The sequence below is a fragment of the Aquarana catesbeiana genome, linkage group LG06 (assembly GCF_042186555.1).
Source record: "Aquarana catesbeiana isolate 2022-GZ linkage group LG06, ASM4218655v1, whole genome shotgun sequence".
Lineage (NCBI taxonomy): Eukaryota > Metazoa > Chordata > Amphibia > Anura > Ranidae > Aquarana > Aquarana catesbeiana.
In genome coordinates, this window is record NC_133329.1 from 103,507,625 (window position 1) to 103,528,895 (window position 21,271).

At 43.9% G+C, this 21,271-nt stretch overlaps 1 protein-coding gene across 2 annotated transcripts in view; it reads right to left on the reverse strand.

Moving 5' to 3' along the window:
- Positions 1-423: 423 nt before the first annotated feature.
- Positions 424-21,271, reverse strand: part of CREBBP (CREB binding protein) — a 96,435-nt gene continuing 75,587 nt past the window's right edge. Inside the window, exons 8-31 of one of the 2 annotated variants that reach the window (XM_073636577.1) lie at positions 19,105-19,251; positions 18,878-18,995; positions 17,796-17,988; positions 17,654-17,707; positions 16,248-16,372; positions 15,750-15,932; positions 14,966-15,418; positions 14,713-14,877; positions 12,864-13,056; positions 12,647-12,765; positions 12,212-12,451; positions 12,029-12,117; positions 9,925-10,005; positions 9,739-9,795; positions 9,445-9,522; positions 9,139-9,206; positions 8,788-8,938; positions 8,449-8,595; positions 8,008-8,121; positions 7,659-7,824; positions 6,921-7,088; positions 5,880-6,041; positions 5,178-5,459; positions 424-3,944 (exon numbers count right to left, since the gene is read on the reverse strand). In XM_073636577.1, coding sequence (XP_073492678.1) covers positions 1,845-3,944; positions 5,178-5,459; positions 5,880-6,041; positions 6,921-7,088; positions 7,659-7,824; positions 8,008-8,121; positions 8,449-8,595; positions 8,788-8,938; positions 9,139-9,206; positions 9,445-9,522; positions 9,739-9,795; positions 9,925-10,005; positions 12,029-12,117; positions 12,212-12,451; positions 12,647-12,765; positions 12,864-13,056; positions 14,713-14,877; positions 14,966-15,418; positions 15,750-15,932; positions 16,248-16,372; positions 17,654-17,707; positions 17,796-17,988; positions 18,878-18,995; positions 19,105-19,251 — 5,653 coding nt within the window. In that variant the 3' untranslated portion in view covers positions 424-1,844. Of the gene's footprint in view, positions 3,945-5,177; positions 5,460-5,879; positions 6,042-6,920; positions 7,089-7,658; positions 7,825-8,007; positions 8,122-8,448; positions 8,596-8,787; positions 8,939-9,138; positions 9,207-9,444; positions 9,523-9,738; positions 9,796-9,924; positions 10,006-12,028; positions 12,118-12,211; positions 12,452-12,646; positions 12,766-12,863; positions 13,057-14,712; positions 14,878-14,965; positions 15,419-15,749; positions 15,933-16,247; positions 16,376-17,653; positions 17,708-17,795; positions 17,989-18,877; positions 18,996-19,104; positions 19,252-21,271 lie in introns of both variants that reach the window. The other variant, XM_073636575.1, reaches the window with a different exon arrangement.

Here is a 21,271-nt window from a genome sequence, read left to right on the forward strand (position 1 = left end):
TGACAGGGACACTCCATTTCCAGCACAAACAGCAGGTATTTGATCACAGAAAAAAATCTCTAATGCAGCTACCACATCTAAGGATTGGTAATCCATAATATATTACATTTTTGTTACGGAGTTAAGATACACTTTAATAGCCAGTGTTTTCCCCTCAAATAATGTTTAGATCAATGGGAAAATCATGGTCATTCCTAAATATTCACACAGCAAAGCCCTAAATGATCTAGGGGGCATAAGAATAAACTACATTGTAAAAATTTCAGTAATTTATATCAATTTTAAGCAATACTTTATATACAATTAAAAAAAAACATGCATAGTCCAGCATACAATGTTGAAAACAGCATTTTTTTTCCATAACAAAACAAACGGGAAATGAAGGAAAAAAAAAAAAAAATGAAAAAACCCAGAACACTGAAGTTTTAATACCATGTACACTTTTACTCAGCATGAAAATAGCTGCTGTCAGACAGTATTCCGACCCCTTCCCTGCCAGAGGGGGTCAAAGGAGGAAGAGAATTACTCACCCCCTCTGACAGCAAAGTGGTTAACAATATCATATCGGTTAAGAAAAGCTCCCAGACGTTCTACCAGTCTGTACAATGATTCAGTCTCGGGTTTTCTCTCCCCTCGGTGCCTCTTATTTATATGGGGGGGTAACAACCGGCATGATTTACATGATTGCTTGTATTTCAAAAAAAATTTTGCTTCTGTAGTTTTCTTTTTATAAGCAGTTCCATTTGGCGGGAGCCTTTATTTCAGTTTTCACGCCCCCAACCATTAGAAAATACAAATAAAATAAAGGGGGGGGGGGGGGGGGAGGGGGAGGGCAGGATATTTCAACAAGATGGCAAAATTCAAATTGCACGGCTTCTCCCTCTGGCTTCTGTGAAAATTCTCTGTACAACGAGGGAATCGGTCTGGTGGGAAGATTTGGTGGAAGAGCTTTCTTGCTGCCTGGGATTTTTATTTTTTTTATATAAAGGAGAAGAAAAAAAATATATATAACCATGAGGATGACGGCTTCTATACAGCATCCTTCCCCCCGAAACCATCTGTCTTTACAAACGTCTTATGGAAACGCCTCTTCTTGGGTTTGAAGAGGATGATGTAGTTTACAAGTGGTAAAAAGGACTCCAAACCCCCTCCCCTAGTTTTTGTTTTAGGCTCTGCAGCTGCAGGAGGAAAAAAAAAAAAAAAAAATACCCGGTAAGACAGTCCTTGCAGATGAAAAAAAAAAAAAAAAAAAAAAAAAAAAACTACACACATTAGGGTATTGATGAGTTCACCCCTTCCCTGTCAGACGCAAAATTGCACCAGTCTGCCAGAGAAGGAAGCAGAGTGAGCAAAGAAGGGGGTTAATCCTCTTTAACAAGGTTGGCCTGCTGTGTTTTGTGAGGCCGAGCAATAATTTAACAGCCCAAGGGGAGGGAGGTGTCTAAATTTGGCCGCCTGGTCAGCTTGGAAAAAAAAAAAAAAAAAAAGTGTTGAAACGCATTGAACGTCAGAGCAGCCACTGACAATGCTAGAGAAGGGTGAAGGCGATGCTCAGCAGCGCTATGCCATCCTCTCCGACAGTGTAGGGTTTGAATCTGGCAAATGGGTGGCGGTCTCAGTCCAGACTGAGGCCCTGTGTGTCCCTGATGTGCAGACCAGCAATGAGTACGCAACGTAAATATTAAAATAAATGTCAATGGTAAGGTGGAAGGAATGGGAGGGATAGATATTTATATATTTATATTTATATATAACAAAAGGGGCGGGAGGGGCAGATGGAGTTAAAGAGGACCCCTTTCCCTCCACCATTGCAGTTCTCCAGTTCACTGCCGGTTCTGTGGATGCTACAATCCCTCAACAAATTTTTCCAAGGTGTCCCCTGAAGTATCTCCCACAAGAGACAAGTCATTTGTGAGGGCGCCACGGTTGGGAGGGTTGAGCTGTGGAAGCATGGCGCTCTGATCAGGGTTCCCCAGGTGACCCTGGTCTAAAGAGGTACCCATAGAAGCTGCCAAGCCTGGGTGAGGCGATCCTGTCTGTGGAGAGACATGGTGAGGAGAAGGCTGAGGCTGTACTCGGGGTGAAGGACTGGAATGTGGAGGTTGTGACTGAGGGCGGGGCGACTGGACGGGGGCAGGTGAGCGCACCTGGTTGCTTAGGGAGGTTGCAATTTGTTGGCCTTGGGGAAGATGCGTAGAAGGCGGCTGGCCTGTCAAAAGGTGTTGCTGAGGACTCATAGGGTTAGGCTGCCCAGAAGAAGCCATCTGCTGCTTGAGCTGTTGTTGAAGTCGTAATGCCTGCTGGATGCTCTGTGGTGCTCCATCTGTGCCTAGTCCTGGCTGCCCCATCTGCTGTATTTGTCCCATTGCTGCACTGGGTATGGGAAGGTGCTGCTGCATACGCTGCTGCTGCAAAGCCTGTGACTGTGGGTATCCCCCTGGTGGCTGCTGAAATTGCCCATGGGCTTGCATTCCGCCTGCCATGACTGCAGTGCCTTGCTGTTGTTGCTGCTGCTGTTGCTGCATTATCTGTCGTCGAAGCATCTCTCGATATTGTGAGTTGTGGGCCAAGCTGGTATTGTGAGCTGAATTCATGAGGTTGATGCCTTGGCTCTGTGGGCTCATTCCTGGCTGCTGCTGAGGAACATTAGGCCTTTGCACCCCGACCTGCATGGGGTTCATACTCTGCAGGCCAGGCTGTGGATGCATGCCAGGCTGCTGAGGAGGCTGTTGGGGTGCTTGCTGTGGCTGCATACCAGGCTGGTTGGCCACATATTTAGCAGTTCTTTGCTTTATAAAAGCAGCCATTAGCTGAGGGTTTGACTTCAGGATGTTAAGCACCTGTTGCTGCTGCTGAGGTGAACTAGGAGACTTCAGGGTTCGCAAGAGGTCTTGGAGAGCATTGGGTGATATGTTACGGGCCTGCTGCTGGGGAACTCCTTGCAATCGAGGTCCGGCCACAGCCTGCGGGGCTGCAGTCATTTGAAGTACTGGACGTTGGATATTCTGTTGCATTGAACTCTGCTGAGGCATTGGGGCTGTGGACCACTGTCCCGGTTGCATGCCTTGCATGATAGGAGGAGGAGCGATTGGACCCGGGCGTGGCACATTCATACTCATTTGTGGTAATGGATTCACAGGCCCCACTGTTGGACTCACCATGCCTGGACGCACACTGGTCATTCCCTCAATGTTAACCCGATAAAGTTGTTGTTGCTGTGCCTCTAGCTCTATCTGACGGGCAGCTGCAACGGCAGCCGGTGGGGGTTGTGTAGGCTGAGCAGGAGGGGCCACAGGAAGCGAACTTGTTGGCTTTCCCTGTGATGCCACGTTGGGAGGCTGAGTCCTAGCCACATTGGGGAAGCCTGGTGAGGCCATGCCACCCGGAGAAGGTTGTGGAGCAGGCTGAGGAGTCTGTGGGGTGCTGGGTTGCTGAGTAGGTGTGCCAGGAGTAGCTGGGGTAGGGGAAGGCAGAGGCTGTTGCGGAACTGTACGCGTGTTCATAGTCGCCATACGCCGCCTCATCAGCTGGGCCTGCTGCAGCCGGTGCTGAATCTGCTGCTGCCGCAACTTCTGTTTGATGTTGAGACAGAATGGTACTGGGCACTTGTTCTCCTGGCAGTGCTTGGCATGGTAACAGCATAATGCAATAAGCTGTTTGCAAACTGGACAGCCTCCGTTGGTCTTGCGCTTGCATCCTTTTGTATGTTGCACAACTCTTTTCATCTTCTGGCATGAAGGCAGTGAGCAGTTGGCATTGCGGCACTGGCAGGCATGTACCAGTGACTGGATGCAGCGCTGGATGCTCAGCCGGCGGGACTCCTGAGGGCTCTTGGACTGGGCTTCTCCTTGACTGTTGCTCTCGTCGTCCAGCCCAAGACCCCACTTCACCATCTTGTGCTCATGGTTCTTGGAGTTGTAGCAGTTCACACACAGATCATAATCCTATAAAACGAGAGGATATTTGCATATCAAACCACTAGAGACACAATAAATGCAGCAAGACTTTAATATAAAAACACTGCACAGAAATAATAACAATGAACAGGCTGCATGTAATCACTTTCTATAGTAGCTCAAGTAATACCCTCCAAAATGATTTACTTTTCTGCAATGTCTTCTGCAGGATCCTTGTTTTCTTTCCACCAGGACCATCTTATACTATATGACTCAGGCAAACTTAGCAGTTAACTGAGATAAAGGCCTGATCGATGTGGAGAACCTTGTAAACAGTGCAAATACGGTTAATAGATTTTATGAACTAATGGCTTTTTACAAATTGCAAAGCGATTGTAAAAGCCATTTTTTTTTTGTAATAGATTTATACTTCCCTGCTCTGTGCAATGGTTTTGCACAAAGCAGCTCCGATTCTTCTCTTCTTGGGTCCCCCCTATCAGTGCTGCTGGCTCCTCCTTTTCTTGGTGTGCCACCATAGGAAGCAGTTTCTATAGACACGTATAGCGAGGCTCAGTCCCGCCTCTGCTCTCTGACAGGCTGTGATTGACAACAGCAGGAGCCAATGGCTCCTGCCTGAGCCAGTGATGACAGAGACAGCATCTCTGCTGTTCATGGGCACAGCACTGGATCAAGCTCAGGCAAGTATTTATGGGGACTGAGGAGGGGAAGCAAAACACGAAAGGTTTACCTCAAAGCGGAGTTCAACTTAAAAAAAATAAAAAGTCAGCAGCTACAAATACCGCATATGCTGACTTTTAATAATTGGACACTTACCTGTCCCAGGGTCCAGCCTGCGGCGCCGGCGTTGTCACTGTGGGTGCATGGCTGTGGCTTCACAGCCGGGCAAGCACTGCGCATGCGCGAGCCATGCAGCGACTGGCCGGGCAATCATCTGGGACCTGCAACGTGTCCCAGATGATTGCCGAGAGGGAGGGGGGAGAGGTTAACTTGCTTCCGGCGCCGCCATGTGCCAGGAGGAAGTGGGAGCTGGAACCCTCTAAAAAGAGGGTTTCCGTTCCCCACCCCAAAAAAATTACATGCCAAATGTGGCATGTCAGGGGGTCACCTTCCCTTTAAGCAGAATTTCCATTTTTCAGTGGAACTCCACTTTAATGCAAAAAAAACTTTAGCCTTTACAAGCATTTTAAGGTCCCCTAGAGTAATTTTATAATTTGCACAAATAATTCCCCTAATAAACATGAAACATTTAGGCACACTCACCTCACAGACCGTACAATGCCAGCGAGTCTCCACATGGTGCTTGCATTCATTGCAGGTGTAGACAAAACGGTCCTGGCCTTGTGTGTGCAGCTCCACCAACATGCTGAGTGTGGACCATTTGGAGCGACGCAATGAGGAAAACTCCCAGTGCTTATCCCGGGCAAGGGTAAGGAATGCATCTCGTCCATCCATCAAATCACAGCTCAACATAGGGTCTGGATCCACAATAGGTGGGAGGGAGTTGATCACTGGGCCCGCATAGAAATGAATCACAAAAAACACCTACAAAAGAAAGAAAAAAAAAAAAAAAATACCAGAGAATGGAACCAACACAAACTTATATTGCATATGGCTAAATTAGCAATAAAAATATCCAGTTATCAACTTTTTTTTTTTTTTTTACACACTGCAAAATTTTAAACCTTGATCTTAATAGCCGATTTGAGGAAAAAAAAAAAAAAAAAAAAAAAAAGCAAGAAGGTGAATATTTAGGCCAGCATCTGTACTGTGTGCCTACCTTCTAAAAAGTCTAAGCTTAAACTAAGAAACAATTACTTTAAGAAAAGGGCATTTGCTCATGTAGTACAGCCATCTTTTGCTTGGTGTTCAACTTTCTATAGGTCGGGGATATACCCAAGAGGTCTTCTAAACATAAAAACACCAGTTGGACATGTCGGCTTTAAGTTGCTGCTGTTTCCTTACCTCTTTATGTTTTTCCATGGTGGCATACAGTTTTTGGCTCAGATCATTACACACATTGGGCAAGCTAGTTTTCTTCTTGTTGGCCCGGCTCATGCTGCTCTTATTCTTGTTGGTCTTCTTGTTGTTTTTCTTTTTGGCGTTCTTGCTATCACCTTGGCAGCCCTACAAACAAGTCAAAATATATATATTTTTTTGTGTGTGCTCCAAAAGGATGCAACCTGGATGTCTCCTCTGAAATGAAAATAGTCTGTGTGCTCCTTAAAGTGTACAGGCAGTCCCCGAGTTTCAAACAAGATATGCTCTGTAGGTTTGTGCTTAAGTTGAATTTGTATGCAAGTTGGAACAGGTACATTTTTTTTAAGAGTAACTCCAGCCAAAAAAAATTTAAGTTTTGGATAGCATAGGAAAGGGTTAAATGGCCATGCAGTGAAGTGGGATCGCTGATGGGTCACTGGATAGTAGGTGAAAGCATGCGAAGAGCAGCAAAATGGCCGCCCAGCAGTTTTCGGGACCAGCTTGACATCACGTGCCTCTGTTCTTAAAGCGGAGTTCCACACAAAAGTGGAACTTCTGCTCATTTGATTCCTCCCCCCCTCCGGTGCCACAATTGGCACCTTTCGGGGGGGGAGGGTATCCTTTCCCCTTTCCAGGAGCCTCAGCCACGGCTATTGACGTCACGGCTGGGGCTCTCTTCTCCTCCCCCTGTCGCCGGGCAAGTAGGAGAGAGGGGCGGGCCTCGCGTATGCGCAGTAGGGTTCCCAGTGTGAAGCCGAAAGGCTACACTGCCGGGTTCCCTTACCCACAATGGCGGCAGCAGCATTCGACAGCTGATGGAAACATCAGCTGCGGTTCCGACATCGCTGGACTCCAGGACAGGCAAGTGTCCGATTATTAAAAGCCAGAAGCTGTAGTATGTGTAGCTGCTGGTTTTTAATTTATTTTTTTGGACGGTAAGCTTTAAGTGCGAGTCGTATGCAAGTTGGATGTTTGTAACTCGGGGACTGCCTGTATTCGAAAAAGATGATATCAATGTAAACTCACCTCGGGGGGCTCGCAAGATGCCGTGCTCTCTTCCTTTTTCCTCTCCTCTTCCTCCTGTTCCAGCTCCTTAATGCTTTCCTCCAGCACATTAGGCCAAAAGTCACCTTCAAAATATGGAAGCTCCTTGGCAGTAGTTACTCTGTCCTCAGTCGCTTGTTTAAATATATCCTGCACAGTAGACAAAGCTTTAAGTCAGACATGATTGGTTCATTTATCAATTCAAATTTTTTTCATAACTGAATAAGCATGAACTCAATTTACCCCCAAAACCTCCCTTTCCTCGTTTAGTGCACGTCTCAGCATTATTTTATTTTCCCCTATTATTGTCAGAAACCACTTCTACCTTCACATGACATCACCAGGCTACATCTCAAAAGAGTTTTCCAACACACAATGTAGGCAGTCTTTTGGGATCCAAGGCTACAACATTGTTTTGCTAGTAAAAAAGTAGTGCATGTAGAGATGATCTGGGATGTGGAGATAGGTGAAGTTCTGCAGTCCTGTAGAGGAGACCTCAGGTGCGAATGATAAAGCTGCTTAGGGTTTAAGCGCAGCAGGGGAAGTCAACAGGGAATTGGGAGACCAATGGACCTCTGGCAGGATCTTCAGTTATTTTTCTGTATTTGCAGACTTTTAAAGAGGGATAATACATGGAGAAATGTGCATGCATTGGAGATGTGTATTGCATGCTCATTTTATTTTGTCCAGACATTACCCCTAAAAAACACTTTTACATACTTTGTAGTCATGTATGATGCGCTCTGCAAAAGCTTTGTCCAGCATCTTCTTGTACCACTCCTGTAAACGCTTGGGTTTGGGAATCTTCTGGTCAGGTGGGTGGCAGTGGAAGATGTAGTCATCGCCTTCACTTGGTGGGCAGGCCCAAATGTGCCCTGTTACATAACTGAATGGACAAGGATTTTAAAAATTAAAAAAAAAGAAAAAAAAAAAAAAAGAAAAAGAGCTACATAAAGAGTATCCTTAAGCAATACATATGCAAATGCAAAACTATTTATCACAGTTTACAAAAAAACTGCAATTTCTAATCATAAACCTTTTTAAAAAGATATAAAGAACAGAAATTTACCCAAGCTTCTTCACATATTCTAAGTACCCAATGAGAATTTCATGGTAGACTGCTGTACGGAGGCTTCGCGGCCGGAAGAAGTGAATACTGTCCAGATAGGAGATGTATACACGTCTGAAGAAAGACACAGATTCAAGTTTTAAAAAGTGTATACATAGGGATGCACAGGATTATACATATTGGTAGTAAGAACAAATGTCATAAGTTTGCAGATATGACCAGGGATGAGACCGTTGGCTCCCATTTTCCCAGAGGTATAACCTATCACTGTGCAAAAAGCTACACCACACTACTATAAATGTGAAAAAAAAGTGTATGACATCCCTGTGTATAGCAGGAAGAGCTAGCTCATATGTATGCCAAAATGTAAAGATCCAGAAGGTTGTAGGGCATTGAGATTAGCAATGTTGTGGGCCAATATTAAACAGAAAGTGTGATCACCTGGTATTGGGAAGAGGACAATCTGATCCATATTCTTGGACATGCATGCCAAAGAAGCACACATCCACTCCATCAATCTCCTCAAAGGCAAAAAGTGCCTTTGTGCGGTATGGGAAGGATTCCGGCATCTCACCAGTGTCCACAAACCTGTTCAAAAGATTAGATTTAGAACTAAGATCATGTACACTATCAAGCCAAGATCTCCAGAAGCATGTACATACAAAACAGGGAAGAGAAGCAAACCTATGATCTATAACACTATATCTGAAAAATTCTCACTTTGCAAGGGTCAGCAATCCTGCTCAAGGGCAACATGCAAAGTAAATTCGTAATGCGTACCTGGATTTCATGCCAGGCTTGACCTCCACCATCTTATCAGAACTGGCCACCACCCTGACTGACACCTCTCCAGCCTCTGGGTGGTTCTGCCGCCTTAGGAATTTGTTCACGCGATCCTCAAGGTGATTTCCTAGTCGGGTCGTTTGAAGCCCTGGAGAAAGATTAATGGAAGAATGACAAAAACAAGGAAAAACCCACACAGAAACACAGGGCCAAATAAAGAAGCAACCACAAACACATTCATTGTAAATTTCAGTAAGCAAAGTAAAAAAAAAAAAAAAAAAAAAAAACAGACTTTTTTATACTCAGGGTTACAGAATTGTAAAGATGAAAGAAAAAATAGCTACTCACTTTTTGCACAGAATTTATTTTCTTTACGAGTCCGTCCAGTTTTCTTTAAACAGTTATCACAGACAAATCTATATGAGAAAAGAAGTGAATTGTTTATTGTATGTTTGAAATCCTTTCAGCCATTCTGTTTGCGAGTTAAGTGAGAGGCAGGTGCTTTGTGCGAATCACACACAAACATACATTACTAGATCTTTGTGCTTACCCTACCTGCCGAATGCCTGTTCATGGGCCACAGCCTAGTAGATGGTGTACAGAATACTCAACTCACAGGCTAAGGAAGTGCATGTTTAGAAGAGATGAACTTACCCAGATGGCCATATGATATCATAATGAAGGACGCAGATCTGATGCATTTTTCTGCCACATTCTTTGCAATCCACAAACCTGGTGTAGACAGAAAATACAGAGTCCTCATATACCTCAGGAACTTAAATATTTTACCACTGACACCACACAGCTAGGCTGCAAATGTATATAGATGTATAAAAAGGACAAAAAGGCTCAATGATTGAAAAGACAGAATATTTTAAAAAGATATTAAAAACATGGCTCACAGTAGACATTACAAAGTACTACTTGCCAAGAACAAAAGCTACTTACGGCTCAGAGTCCAGCATGTCATTTTTCTTTTTCTCAAACTGTTCTTTGGAGATTGTTCTGTGTAAAGAGATTATTATAGATATAGTTCAATTACAGTTCCCAACCCCCCAAAAAGCTAAGAGCTGGGCAAGGTAAGCTGTATTAATAAGCCCAAGGGCTTACCCAGAGCACAGGGAGGCCACTTACGTTTGAGGCTGGGAAGGGTCCTCTCCTAATGTTACATTATCCCCTTGAATCTCTGTGAAACACTTTTCACAGAAGTGATACCTGAGGGAACAGAAATTTAACATTAGCACAAGCTCCTATAAAAGGGGAAAAAGGTATTTTATAATTTTTTTTTTATATCTATACAAAAATATTTTGCCTTTCATTTCTATATTAAACTGAATGGGTTGTTTTACAAGGTGATTGTTTACAATCACTTTAAGTTTGCGCATGCAAAACACAGCATTCATAAATTGAGCTGTCTACACAATCCCTGTGTGAACACCCATGTGATCTGATTCCAGTGTGCGGGGGAGGTTCCTGCACTATTTTCGTGAGAATCCAATGTGAGTTCAGCCATACAACTGTATAGATGAACTCGCATTGCACAGACAATGCATGTGATCTGCACAGCAATGCGGTGCGAATCACATGCGATGTCTGACATCGGATATGTGTGAACCCAGCCTTAGAGCTGCCCTGAGATATAGCAGATTCAAATGTTCTCCAACTGTTACTTTTAAGCGAAGTTTTCAATCCTATAGATATGAGAAAGCTTCCATCACAAATGGAACAAGGCCTGACGCCCAATACAAATAAAGATGAAGTCTCCAGGAAAAGTTATTACTAGGTTGCGAGGTTTATGGGTGGATTGCATTGTATGTTGAGGTTGAAAATTTGGTTAATTATGCAATGTACACTGTGTTCTTTTTCGGGAGCTGTGTGTATCCCCCCCCCCCCCCCCCCCCATGTGCTTCCACATACATGTAGGAAAGAAATGGGCAGATCGACACGGATTAGCAAATGTTCTAAAAACTTTCTGGCCTATGCCCTTGGCCCTACCCACAGCTGCATAGCAAGCATTCAGGGGGCATTTTCATGTTGACTACCTCTAGTTACATACTCCTATATGCATTTTAAAATTATGGAAGGAGTATACAACTCTTACTGCCATGAGACTACAAAAATGGGTGTAATTATGCAGTTTGGTTCTAGACCTGAGCCTATATTAAAGTGAAACTAAGCCTATCGATTTACTGGTTTCCCGAAACAGTTACATTCAATGCATGGCATTAATGATAAATGTCACAGTTGCATGTGCTCTCAACCAAACGGTCAAGCCATCAAATGGCCAGTGTCATAATGAAATACATGTGCAGCATCATGGCAACCTCTGATCCCAAGATGGCAGCATCCTTGACTGTAAATGATAGGAGGGTTTATTTCCGGTTTAAGTCTGATTTAGAGTTATTCATGGTTGGATGTTTTGTCACATATTAAAAAAAAAAAAAAAAAAAAAGTGGCCCCGGCAGATTTAGACCATAATGTGCTAGTACATTATGAGAGACTTATGCAGGCCATACACGGAGAAAATCTCCCCCATCAATACAGACAGTGTTGACAGGGGAATCCCTCCCATCGAGCCATTGTATTCTCCCAGCAGGGGTGAACCGTGCCCTCTGGAGAAGACAGTGACTACTGCCAGCGGCTATAGCAGCCAATAGTGATAATTGCATGAAAAACCCTGCAAGCTGGTGTACCCAAGTTGATCGGTCAACTTGGTACATTCAGTCTGCCCATACATGGTTCGAATCTTGGCCAAGATTCGAAATGTATATGGCCGGCCTTACCTGTCAAATGGAACCTTTCAGCGCTCTCACCACTCCCTCTGATTGTGGCACTTCTCATCTTCACCCAGTCTTTCTTCTGGGTCCTGTAATTTTGGACATCTGAATAGCCAGGCTATTGATATCACTCCCGCACACGTGCATGAGAGCCTGTCACTTTGGTTACTTGAACGGCCAGGCTGCAATGACCCCATTGCCGCACATTACCATGGCACAGACTGTTATAAACAAGATCTGGGCTGTGTATGTGCGGCTCAAAACACATTACCACTGCCTATCAATGGTTTTTTTAAAAATTGGCTTCAATACCACTTTAAATGTCAACATCTTCAAGAACATTAATCTGCTAGAAACCTGTGTGGTTGGTGGTTAAAATATAAAGCACTTTTCTCTTAAACTTAGAGCACACCTGGTTGAGATGTTCTGACTGGTCCATAACAACACAAACTGAATGTTACCTGTTCTGATAGCTGAAGTAGGCAGCATCACGAGGGATGGTACACAGCTGCTTCCCATAACAGCATAATGTCTGTGGTGAAAATTCAAACTGGCAGCAAAAACAAAAGTAGTAAAATGAGTTGCAAGTCCCCCATTAAAGCAGTGAAACACAACCTGCATTTGTATATATATCCAGATCTTACCTTTCGGCCACAGCAGTAACCAAGAGACTGCATGACAGGATCAATCTCCTGCTCAAACACCTCCGCAAGCTTGGTGCAGTACTTGTAAACCCGGGAGGTCTTGCGATTATATAACCAGGCATTGTTAAACATCAGCCATACATCGTCCACATACTGCCAAGGCTCTTGGTACTGCCCTGTATCAAGCTTCCTCTTGATAGTTGATAAGTCCATGGGGTTTTTCACAATGTCAAAGTAATCCTACAATACACAGAGGAATCGGACTTCAGCATACTGCAGGTCCTAGGTCAAAGATTTAATGTGCTCTAGTGACACCTACAGGTAAAATGATGCACTTCCCTGCTAAGCTACAGAAAAAAAGTCAAAAACGACACGCTAACAGATACCGCACAGGTGTCACTTGAAAATTCCTTATTAGAAATATATCCTACTTACAGGGATTCCCAGTAGCTGTGGGTCAACAGGTTGTCTAAAAGGCAGAGACTCTGGATCTTGTCGGTATAGGGCTTCTAATGTGGGCATTAGGGCCTGACGTAGCTCTTCTGGCTTAAATACTGAAATAAACATACAGATTAAAAAGTCAGATTTTATTTGCTGCTGCAATTTTACTTGTCTGCTTTGAAGATATAAAGCAAGTCCAGCAATGACATACTCTTCTTGCGTGGCTGAGAAGGTGAAGTGGATGGAGGGGTAGTGCTGTTGCTGGTGGCCTCATCCTCTTCTTTAGGCTCAGTTTTAATCTCTGGCTTCTTTTCCTCAACCTCCATTGCTTCTGTTTTTACCTCTGTACTCTCAGGTGGGGCTTCCTTTACTGGTGGGGGAGCAGTCACCTCCTCCTCAACCGGCTCCACAACAAAAACAAAACAAAGGAGTGCATTAAGTGGCAAGTAACCAATGGGTTAGTATCAAAAGGTGGGCATGCTACAACAACCTCCCCCAAGTATAGTAAAACCGATGCAAAGTCGCCAAATGTTAGAAAAGAGAATGGGCACAGACCATCATATTTTCAGAAATTCCTCATTACAAAAAATATACTAATTCTTATTTACACTGGAGTTTATCATTACATACATGGTATCACAATTAAATAAAACAGGCCAGCTAAAACAAATGCCCTGCATGGGAAGACTTGCACACACAGCTGTCATTCAGTTAATTGCTTTAGCACTTGAGGAACTGGTATGCTAGGAACCGGCTAAATTATAAAAGTTGGATCATTCGCTAAAGACTAAGGGCCCCTTAAACATGGGGCGGATTCCATTGGAGTCTGCCTGGTTAGCGTTGAATCTGTCCGCTGATCCCCGCTGAGCAGGTGGATGGCTAGTCTGTGTCCGATTATGCAGACAGGATACAGACACAGCCTGCTCTCCTCTATGGGCGATCGCATGTAAATGGCACGCCTGTCCGTTTACACCCGAGTTCCATCCAATCGGAATGGAATGGATCCCCATCCATCTGTTTTTAGCAGACAGGATCACATCGGTAATTGGCATTGGTTATTGTACTTCCGTAATTTTGGAGTGCTATCAGAAGTCGCACCCTTATGTGTCTGGACTGCACCTGATTCATTTATAATTCTTATATCACCTTATTTTGGGATATGAGCTCACAATTAATTGGTTAATTTCTTTCTTCACTATTATATATCTATTTATCATGCACATCGCACTTTGGTAGTAATTATTATTTATACTTTGCTGTATCCAATTATATATGCGAATTGCATGCTCGTGGGAATTTTTTGCACATTACTTTGTATGAATTTCAATATTATTAATATATGCACATTGCACTTTGTTAGAAATTGTATTTTTTCAGTTATATTATCGCATATGTGAATCACATATTTTTAGCAGACCCCCGAACACACACCCAAACACACACTATTGTACCGAGCTCTATCTGTTCTGTGTGTATCTTTGCCTGGGACGCATTTATCATTATTCCTTCACGTTGTGACTGAGGTAGCGCTACATATAATTTTTATCATAGGTTATTGGCAGATGTCAGCAGACACATCTGTTGACACCCCCTGCTCCACCAGAGACAGGAAGATCCGATTGGGACTGCCTGAAAAACTGACAGGCGAGCCGCCTGTGTTAAAGGGCCTTTATGCCTCGTTTCCACTGAGCGGATCGGTTCGGTACGCTTTTTTGGGTGTTTCCATTATAAAAAATGGCCCATACAACCGAACCGTACCGCTCCATTCAGGGTCCTGCTTCAGATGTGGGGCCATAGATAATGGAACGGTTCGGTTAGGGTGGAGCTATGATACATTCCACTGATTGGCTGACAGAAAACCCACTGCTGTGCTATGCTGAGGCATTTTTTCTAAACCCTGTTGTATGGCCCCTTGTGGTCCCACTTGCAGTGGAAACGCTCACCAGAATAGACCGCACCATTCTAGGCCATTCAAACTGTACCGACCCAAACCAATCCGCTCAGTGGAAACGAGGCATTAGTCACACTTTGCCACAATCTGTGCTGCTGTCAGTAGTCACCTCAGGTTTTGGCTCTACCACAGGCTCGCAAGGCTCCGGTTCCTCCATCTTGACCTCTTGCTTGACCTCCGACATTGGGTGATCAGGGGCTGACGGGTTGTCGGTGCTGGCAACTGAGGCAGGTGTGGGCACCCGGTTGTCAACACTTGCGGCAGGCTGAGATAACTAGAATCAAAGCAGGAAATTTTTAATTAAAGTCATCAAACAGTCTACAGAAGTGAAGCGTCACCTCTATAGAAACCAAGTAACTTACTGGAGTGCCAGGGGCCGCTGCATGCACAGATGATGGTTGCAGCGGAGCTGGTTGTGGTGTCGGCACAGACTGACTGGTCACAGGCGTAGGAGGCTGTGGAGTGAGCTGAGACTGAGCAGCCGCTTGTACAGTTGGGGTGCTCTGTGCCTGCATGGAATTGGGGACGGAGCCAGGTGTCGGCGCTGGTGTCTGTCCAGCTGGGGGCAGCGGAGTGGAAGGCTGTGCAGGTGCTGCTGGCTGTGGAGGAGTCATGCCACTCGGTGCTTGGTGTTGTGTTGGGTGTTGCGTTGGGTGCTGGACAGGGGGCATGCCAGTAGGTGAAGCATTGACTGGAGGTGGTGTCTGATGAAGAGGAGATTGGGAGAGAGCTGGCCTTGGAAGCTGACTTGTTTGTGGACCCAACAAGTTCATGGAGTTGCTGATTGGCAAAGATGCGGTGGGTGCCTGTCCCTGCTGCATTAAAAACAAATAAAAACACCACATTACATTTTCCCCATTTTTACATTTTGATTAATCTATTACATAGGACTTCATATACACACACACAATCATTCCCTGCATCAGAGCAGCTCACAAATGTGTCTTCCAGCCAAACTCTAACGCTAAATTGCTCAGAAGCAGTTAAGCCAACAGTAGGTTGTATGAACAAAGAGAACATGCTAATTCCATGAAAACAAGCGCCTGCCGAAAATTGAACCAGAACCCAATGTCACACTGCTGAATATTTATCCATTCAAACACCAATTATTCTTCCTCCTTTTTCACAAGCAAGACATTTCCTTACCTGTGATACAGCCGCCGCTGCCCCAGTCTGTCCAAGGGCCACTCCTAGTCCTCCAGTATTGGTTGGGAATTGCCCTTGCGGCAAGAATTGATTCTGTGTCTGTGTGGGACCCATCAAGTTACTGGCATGTGTTCCCATCATGCTCTGAGGCTGGGACATGCGGGAAGGAGACATCGCTGCCATCTAAAAATGAATCATACAACCAAGAGCACTTTCAGAAATAGATTCCACGGGATAAAATAGTATGTTCAAGCATGCTGACAATGCCATTTTTACTAAATTTTCCAAATCATAGCGACAGTGTCCAAGATTGACCTGAAACCTGAGATAAAGGTCTAAAATGTCTAACCTTGGAGCCAGAAGTCCAAGGAACCTGCAGTTCCATAGGTAGCAGATAAAAAAAAAAGTAAAGTACCAGCTTCCTTACATTGCTACCTGGTTCCAAAATCTACTGGGCTCTTGTCTAGACATTGTATAACAGCGACAGGGGGTACTCACAGCTGGCACGGAGCCCATGTTGTTCATCTGCGTGGGGTGGTTAAGTGGGGATGCTGCACGAGGTCCCATTGGGCCAGAAGGAAGCTGTACATTTCCCAAGGGCATGCTGTTGAACTGGTTCATTCCTGCTGGATTTGAAAAAAACAAAACAAAATTTAATAGTGGGTAGACTAAAATGACCATATTTTGACCTGCTGCCTAGAGATTGGATGACAGTTATTAGACAAGCGTTTGTGTCTTACAAGGCAGATACACAAATATCAAGCTCATTTGAGGTCAGATCATTGTAAAAATGTTTGCTGGTAACATCAGTGCACAAAACACAGGTCTGTATGCTACACACTATATGTGCAAGTGACACCAAAGTGGTCCATAAAGTGCCATCTAATGTGGAATGTACTTTCCTTGCTAAAGAACATTATTTCTTATCAAGCCGTTATGGGTGAAGTTCCATTTTGAGTTCATATATGGAAATAGTATGGTAGTTGACTATGGCACTCCTAACAGACAGCACATTAACAGGTATTCTGAAAGAAGAAAAATCTTACAGAGCATAAAGCTAGTAAATAAAGGATTTGAGCTTCATTTCCCTTACTTTTCAGTAAAATACAGAGGGCCATAGAGTGAATGGTCAGACTACATAAGGAACATTAGAAGTTTCATGCCTTTCCTCTAGGAAAACCCTCCTCTGAATATCTGTAGGTAGAAGACACTGTAGACTTGTTTTTGAACAATCTGTATCTGATGTACTTTTACTTTGCGAAAAAGAGTTGTAAGAAACTCTGCTCTCAATAGGAAAATGCTTTTAGCAAATAAAGCTCTCTTATTATTATTAAACAGGATTTGTATAGGGAAAAGCAGTTTGCGCAGCGCTCTACAACATGAGGGCAGAAAGGGCGGTTGCAATACAATTCAATACAAGATAAATCAGAGGGCCCAGCGTAATAGAGCTCTCTTCTGCACAATCATCCTGGTCTACCAGAACCTGAGGGTTGCAAAAGGGGAAGCAACACTGCTCTCATCCAAGCATACCAAAAAGCAGTTATTTCAGCTGCTACTCCCAGACCAGTAAACCACCAACTTTAATTTCTATTACAGAATGGTTTGATTTATATTGTATATGGCTTCATCTTCTTACTTTATTGGTGATATTAGTCATTGATATTATTTATATCATTGTATAGTTTAATTTTATTGCGAGTTTTATTGTTAGAGGTTTTGTGCACTCTTTTTATTATTTTGTTATTCCCAGTGACCTCCACCCCTCTAGCTAAACCAAGTTCATTTTGCCATACAGAAAAGAAAAATTAAAAAAACAAAAAAAATCAACCAGTGGAAAACTCATAATACATCCCCTCTTTTTTTTATAAGGCATACCAATAAAAATATATAAAAACTTGCAATACCTGAAGCCATTGGCATTCTATTCATAGACACTGAAGACATTGGCAGAGGGCCATCTGAAAGGTGAAAGAGATAGGGGTAAGTACAAAACTTTTTCAGAACTCTGCTTCTACTGTAATTTAATCTCAACCCTGTGTTACTTACTGGCTGGTCGGACAGCCTGTGCTTGGCCTAGTGAAGCAGCCGCAGCCTGTGGAAGAGCTGATGCCGGTGTTCCAGGTGTCTGTAGGGCCTGATTTCCCATAATTCCTTGTTTCTGTAGACGAGACCTTCGCTTCTCCTCCAGCTCCTTTTGGATTTTGTAGATTTTCTCTGCCAGTAAATGGTAGTACTCATCCTGGATAAAAGGCAAACACAATGAAGTAGACAAAAACAAGCTGAAGTTTAAGCTAAACGTTCTCACACTTTCTACCTAATTCTGCATAAAATTTCTCAATTACTTTTCTTTCCTTCTTTGCCATGTTGGGTCCTAACCCCGCCCATTTCCTCCAGCCACTGTTGATCTGACAACCTCTAGATCAGTGGTTCTCAACTCCAGTCCTCAGGACCCACCAACAGGCCAGATTTTAAGTATTACCTTGAGGAGATGCAGACTAGAATACTGCAATCACTGAGCAGCAAATGATATCACCCGTGATGTATTTCAGTTATCTTGCAAACCTGGCCTGTTAGTGGGCCCTGAGGACAGGAGTTGAGAACCACTGCTCTAGATGGACAAAAACAAAAAATGCATGCATGTACCTTCTAGCTGTGTGTAGTGTAGCTTGCTAATGCAGCAGTGCATGTAGAGCCCACTATGCAAAAGTAAACCCACCAACAGTAATGTTTAGATTTGGTAGAAGGCGGCGGGGTTGCTGTCATGGTCAACATCCTTCTGAAAACGATACCTGCCCTAGCTCTCATGCTGACCCCATGAACTTAGTATTCAACCTTGGAGAAACATATGGACCAGTAAAACCTAAAATTTTATACTATTATTAGATGCCACATTAAATAGAACCTCCTGATTCATGCATTTGGTCTCCTTACATTACCTAAATTTAATAGAAAAGGTTCATCTTGTTGGTATAGTAGGCCTGGTGACAACCACACCAGTCGTGCATGCTTTACCCCCCTCTAGCCCAAGGCCAGCTTATAGAAATGCAGCCATTAAGGCATTGACGTTTATTGCGATTGAACAAAACAGCTTTGCACTGACCACCAGAACACCCCTAGACAATACATACCCTGCTGTTGGCAGACTCATACATGTCACCCTCAACCTTCCTAGCGTAAGCCACCAGGTTTTCCATGCGCCGATCTTTCAGGGCTGCTGGGTCAGGAGTGGGGAAGATTGCTTGTACACTGTAGTAAAAAGATATTGTATACAATATTCATCATGGTGAAACAATATATTTTACATGTTACAACTGTACCATAACACTAAATTACCTCTCTTGCGTGATTCACTTACAGTTTGTGGACAAGATGGTTTCGAAGATCCTGAGTCACGTGTTCATGCCAGGCTTTTCTCACCCCTGTTGTAGAAGGTGGTGCTGCAGTAGGCATGGTACCCAAGTTACCAACATTACTGGGGTTGGTGCCATCGTTCAGTAAAGAACTGGAATGGGGGGAAAAAAAAAAAAGTTCCCAGGGATTAGTTACGTACATTTTTAATTAATCTTTACTAGGACAAAAGAGTTACTGAGATTACAAGAAACTCTAAATAGCTAATGTAACCCCTTCTGTTAACAGTGCAAAGTTCTTTTATATGACACACTAAACACGCATGTCAGAAGTTCCACAAAGTGGTCATTATATAAACAGTGTTTGTATGTTAGTAGTAGGGTGGTCCCGATACCACTTTAAGACCGAGTACAAATACCGATACTTTTTTTTCCAACTACTTGCCGAAACCGATTCTTTTTTTTTTTTTTTTTTTTTTTTTTTATGTCATGTGACAGTGGCACTAATATGCAGCACTCATGAGGCGTGAACCATCAGTAGCTTTTTATTTATTTGTTTACAAATTCATTTTTTACAATGCTTTCTTTTTTTGAAGGGGGGGGGGGGGGGGGGGGGGGGGCAGTCCGTGTTTATTTTATTTTTTTATTATTTTAACTTTAGAATATTTATGACAATGTTACCTTTTGAATTTTTTTTTTTTATTCAACCCTGTTGGGGGGTTTGGTGAGGTTTGGCTTTGGTGAGATGTCAGGGGTCTAAACAGACCCCTGACATCTCCCCTTTGAGACATGGAAAGAGTCTCCTCTCTATTCATAAAGTGAAGCAGCGTAAAACACAGTTTATGATGCACAGTTATGAATGGACAGAGTTAGTAATCACTGACTCTGTGCATTTGGAAAAGTAAGGAGACGGTAAATATCATATATACCGGCTTCTTCCTCCGCTTTCCATCCTGAAAGACCTGAGGGGGGGACCACAAGAGCGCATGGAGGGGGGAGGTTGGGACCAGAGGTGTCTGCGGAAGAACACGGAGGACAACAGAGGGGAGCCGTAGGAAGATACAGGGGACACTCAGGAACAATCGGTGCGGTGGCAGAGGAAGTTATAATCACCGATCTCCGGTGTGCTTCTCCTTCTCTCCCCTCCACGTCTTTCAGCTGCTTTATTGAAATCCACAGAGGGAGATTGGCGATTATAACTTCCCCGCCACACCGATTGTTCCTGAATGTCCAGGTATCTGATTAGGCATCAGGAGCATTTACAAGAGTACAAGTACTCCTGCAAATATTTGGTATCAGGACCAATACTTGTTTTGGTACAACCCTAGTTAGTAGCCAGTTTAAAATATCAGAACAGAGTGTGAATGCAGATTGTACTGTATATGCCAGGAAGATTAAAAAACTTCATATTCCCGGTCATGCCACCAGTTTCATTGTATATTGCTCTGTTTTTATGAGCCAAGGAGGGTAAAAAAAATATGCAGTAGTAATAGTACACAGTAATCAGGCTTTAATTTAAAATATCTTAATTGTTCTCAAGAAGTGGTAACCCCCTTTTGGACAGACAATACCAATTAGCTGTTTAGGAGAACCCCAAACCAACACTGCCCATGTCTTGAATCAGCATGACCTTTACCAGGCAGGGCTAGAGATGGGAAGGCCTGGGGAAGGCCTGGGGAAACTCCCCCCCCCCTGAAAACTTGGGGCAAATAACAGGTATTTTTCTGTGTTTTTCAAACCATGAGCAGAGAGTGACTGGCAGTCAGTGGCTCTCTGCTCTGCCGCCCCCCCCCTCGAGCGCTGGGCTGTGGAGGAGGCTCAGGCTCTCAGTGGCTCGCTGAGAGGCTGAGCCGGGTGCCGGTTCAGGGATCTGGGTGGAATCCGACTCTATGGTACTGATGATGCCCGAGCCTGGACCGACTGATGTCAGCAGTGAGCGGACTTCAGCCCGCTCTCTGCTGAAAACGGGTCACGGGAGTGCAAAACGTACAGCACTCCTGTGATCCACAGGAGAAGTACAGCCAAACGAGCTTTGGCTGTAATTCTCCTTTAATGAAAGATTTCTGAGACTTTATGTAGTCTTAAATTATTGCAAAGTATTAAAGTGGATGTAAACCCACTCTCATCCTTTCTATACTGCCATAGTGGTTATCTAAAGGATATACACATGCCTCC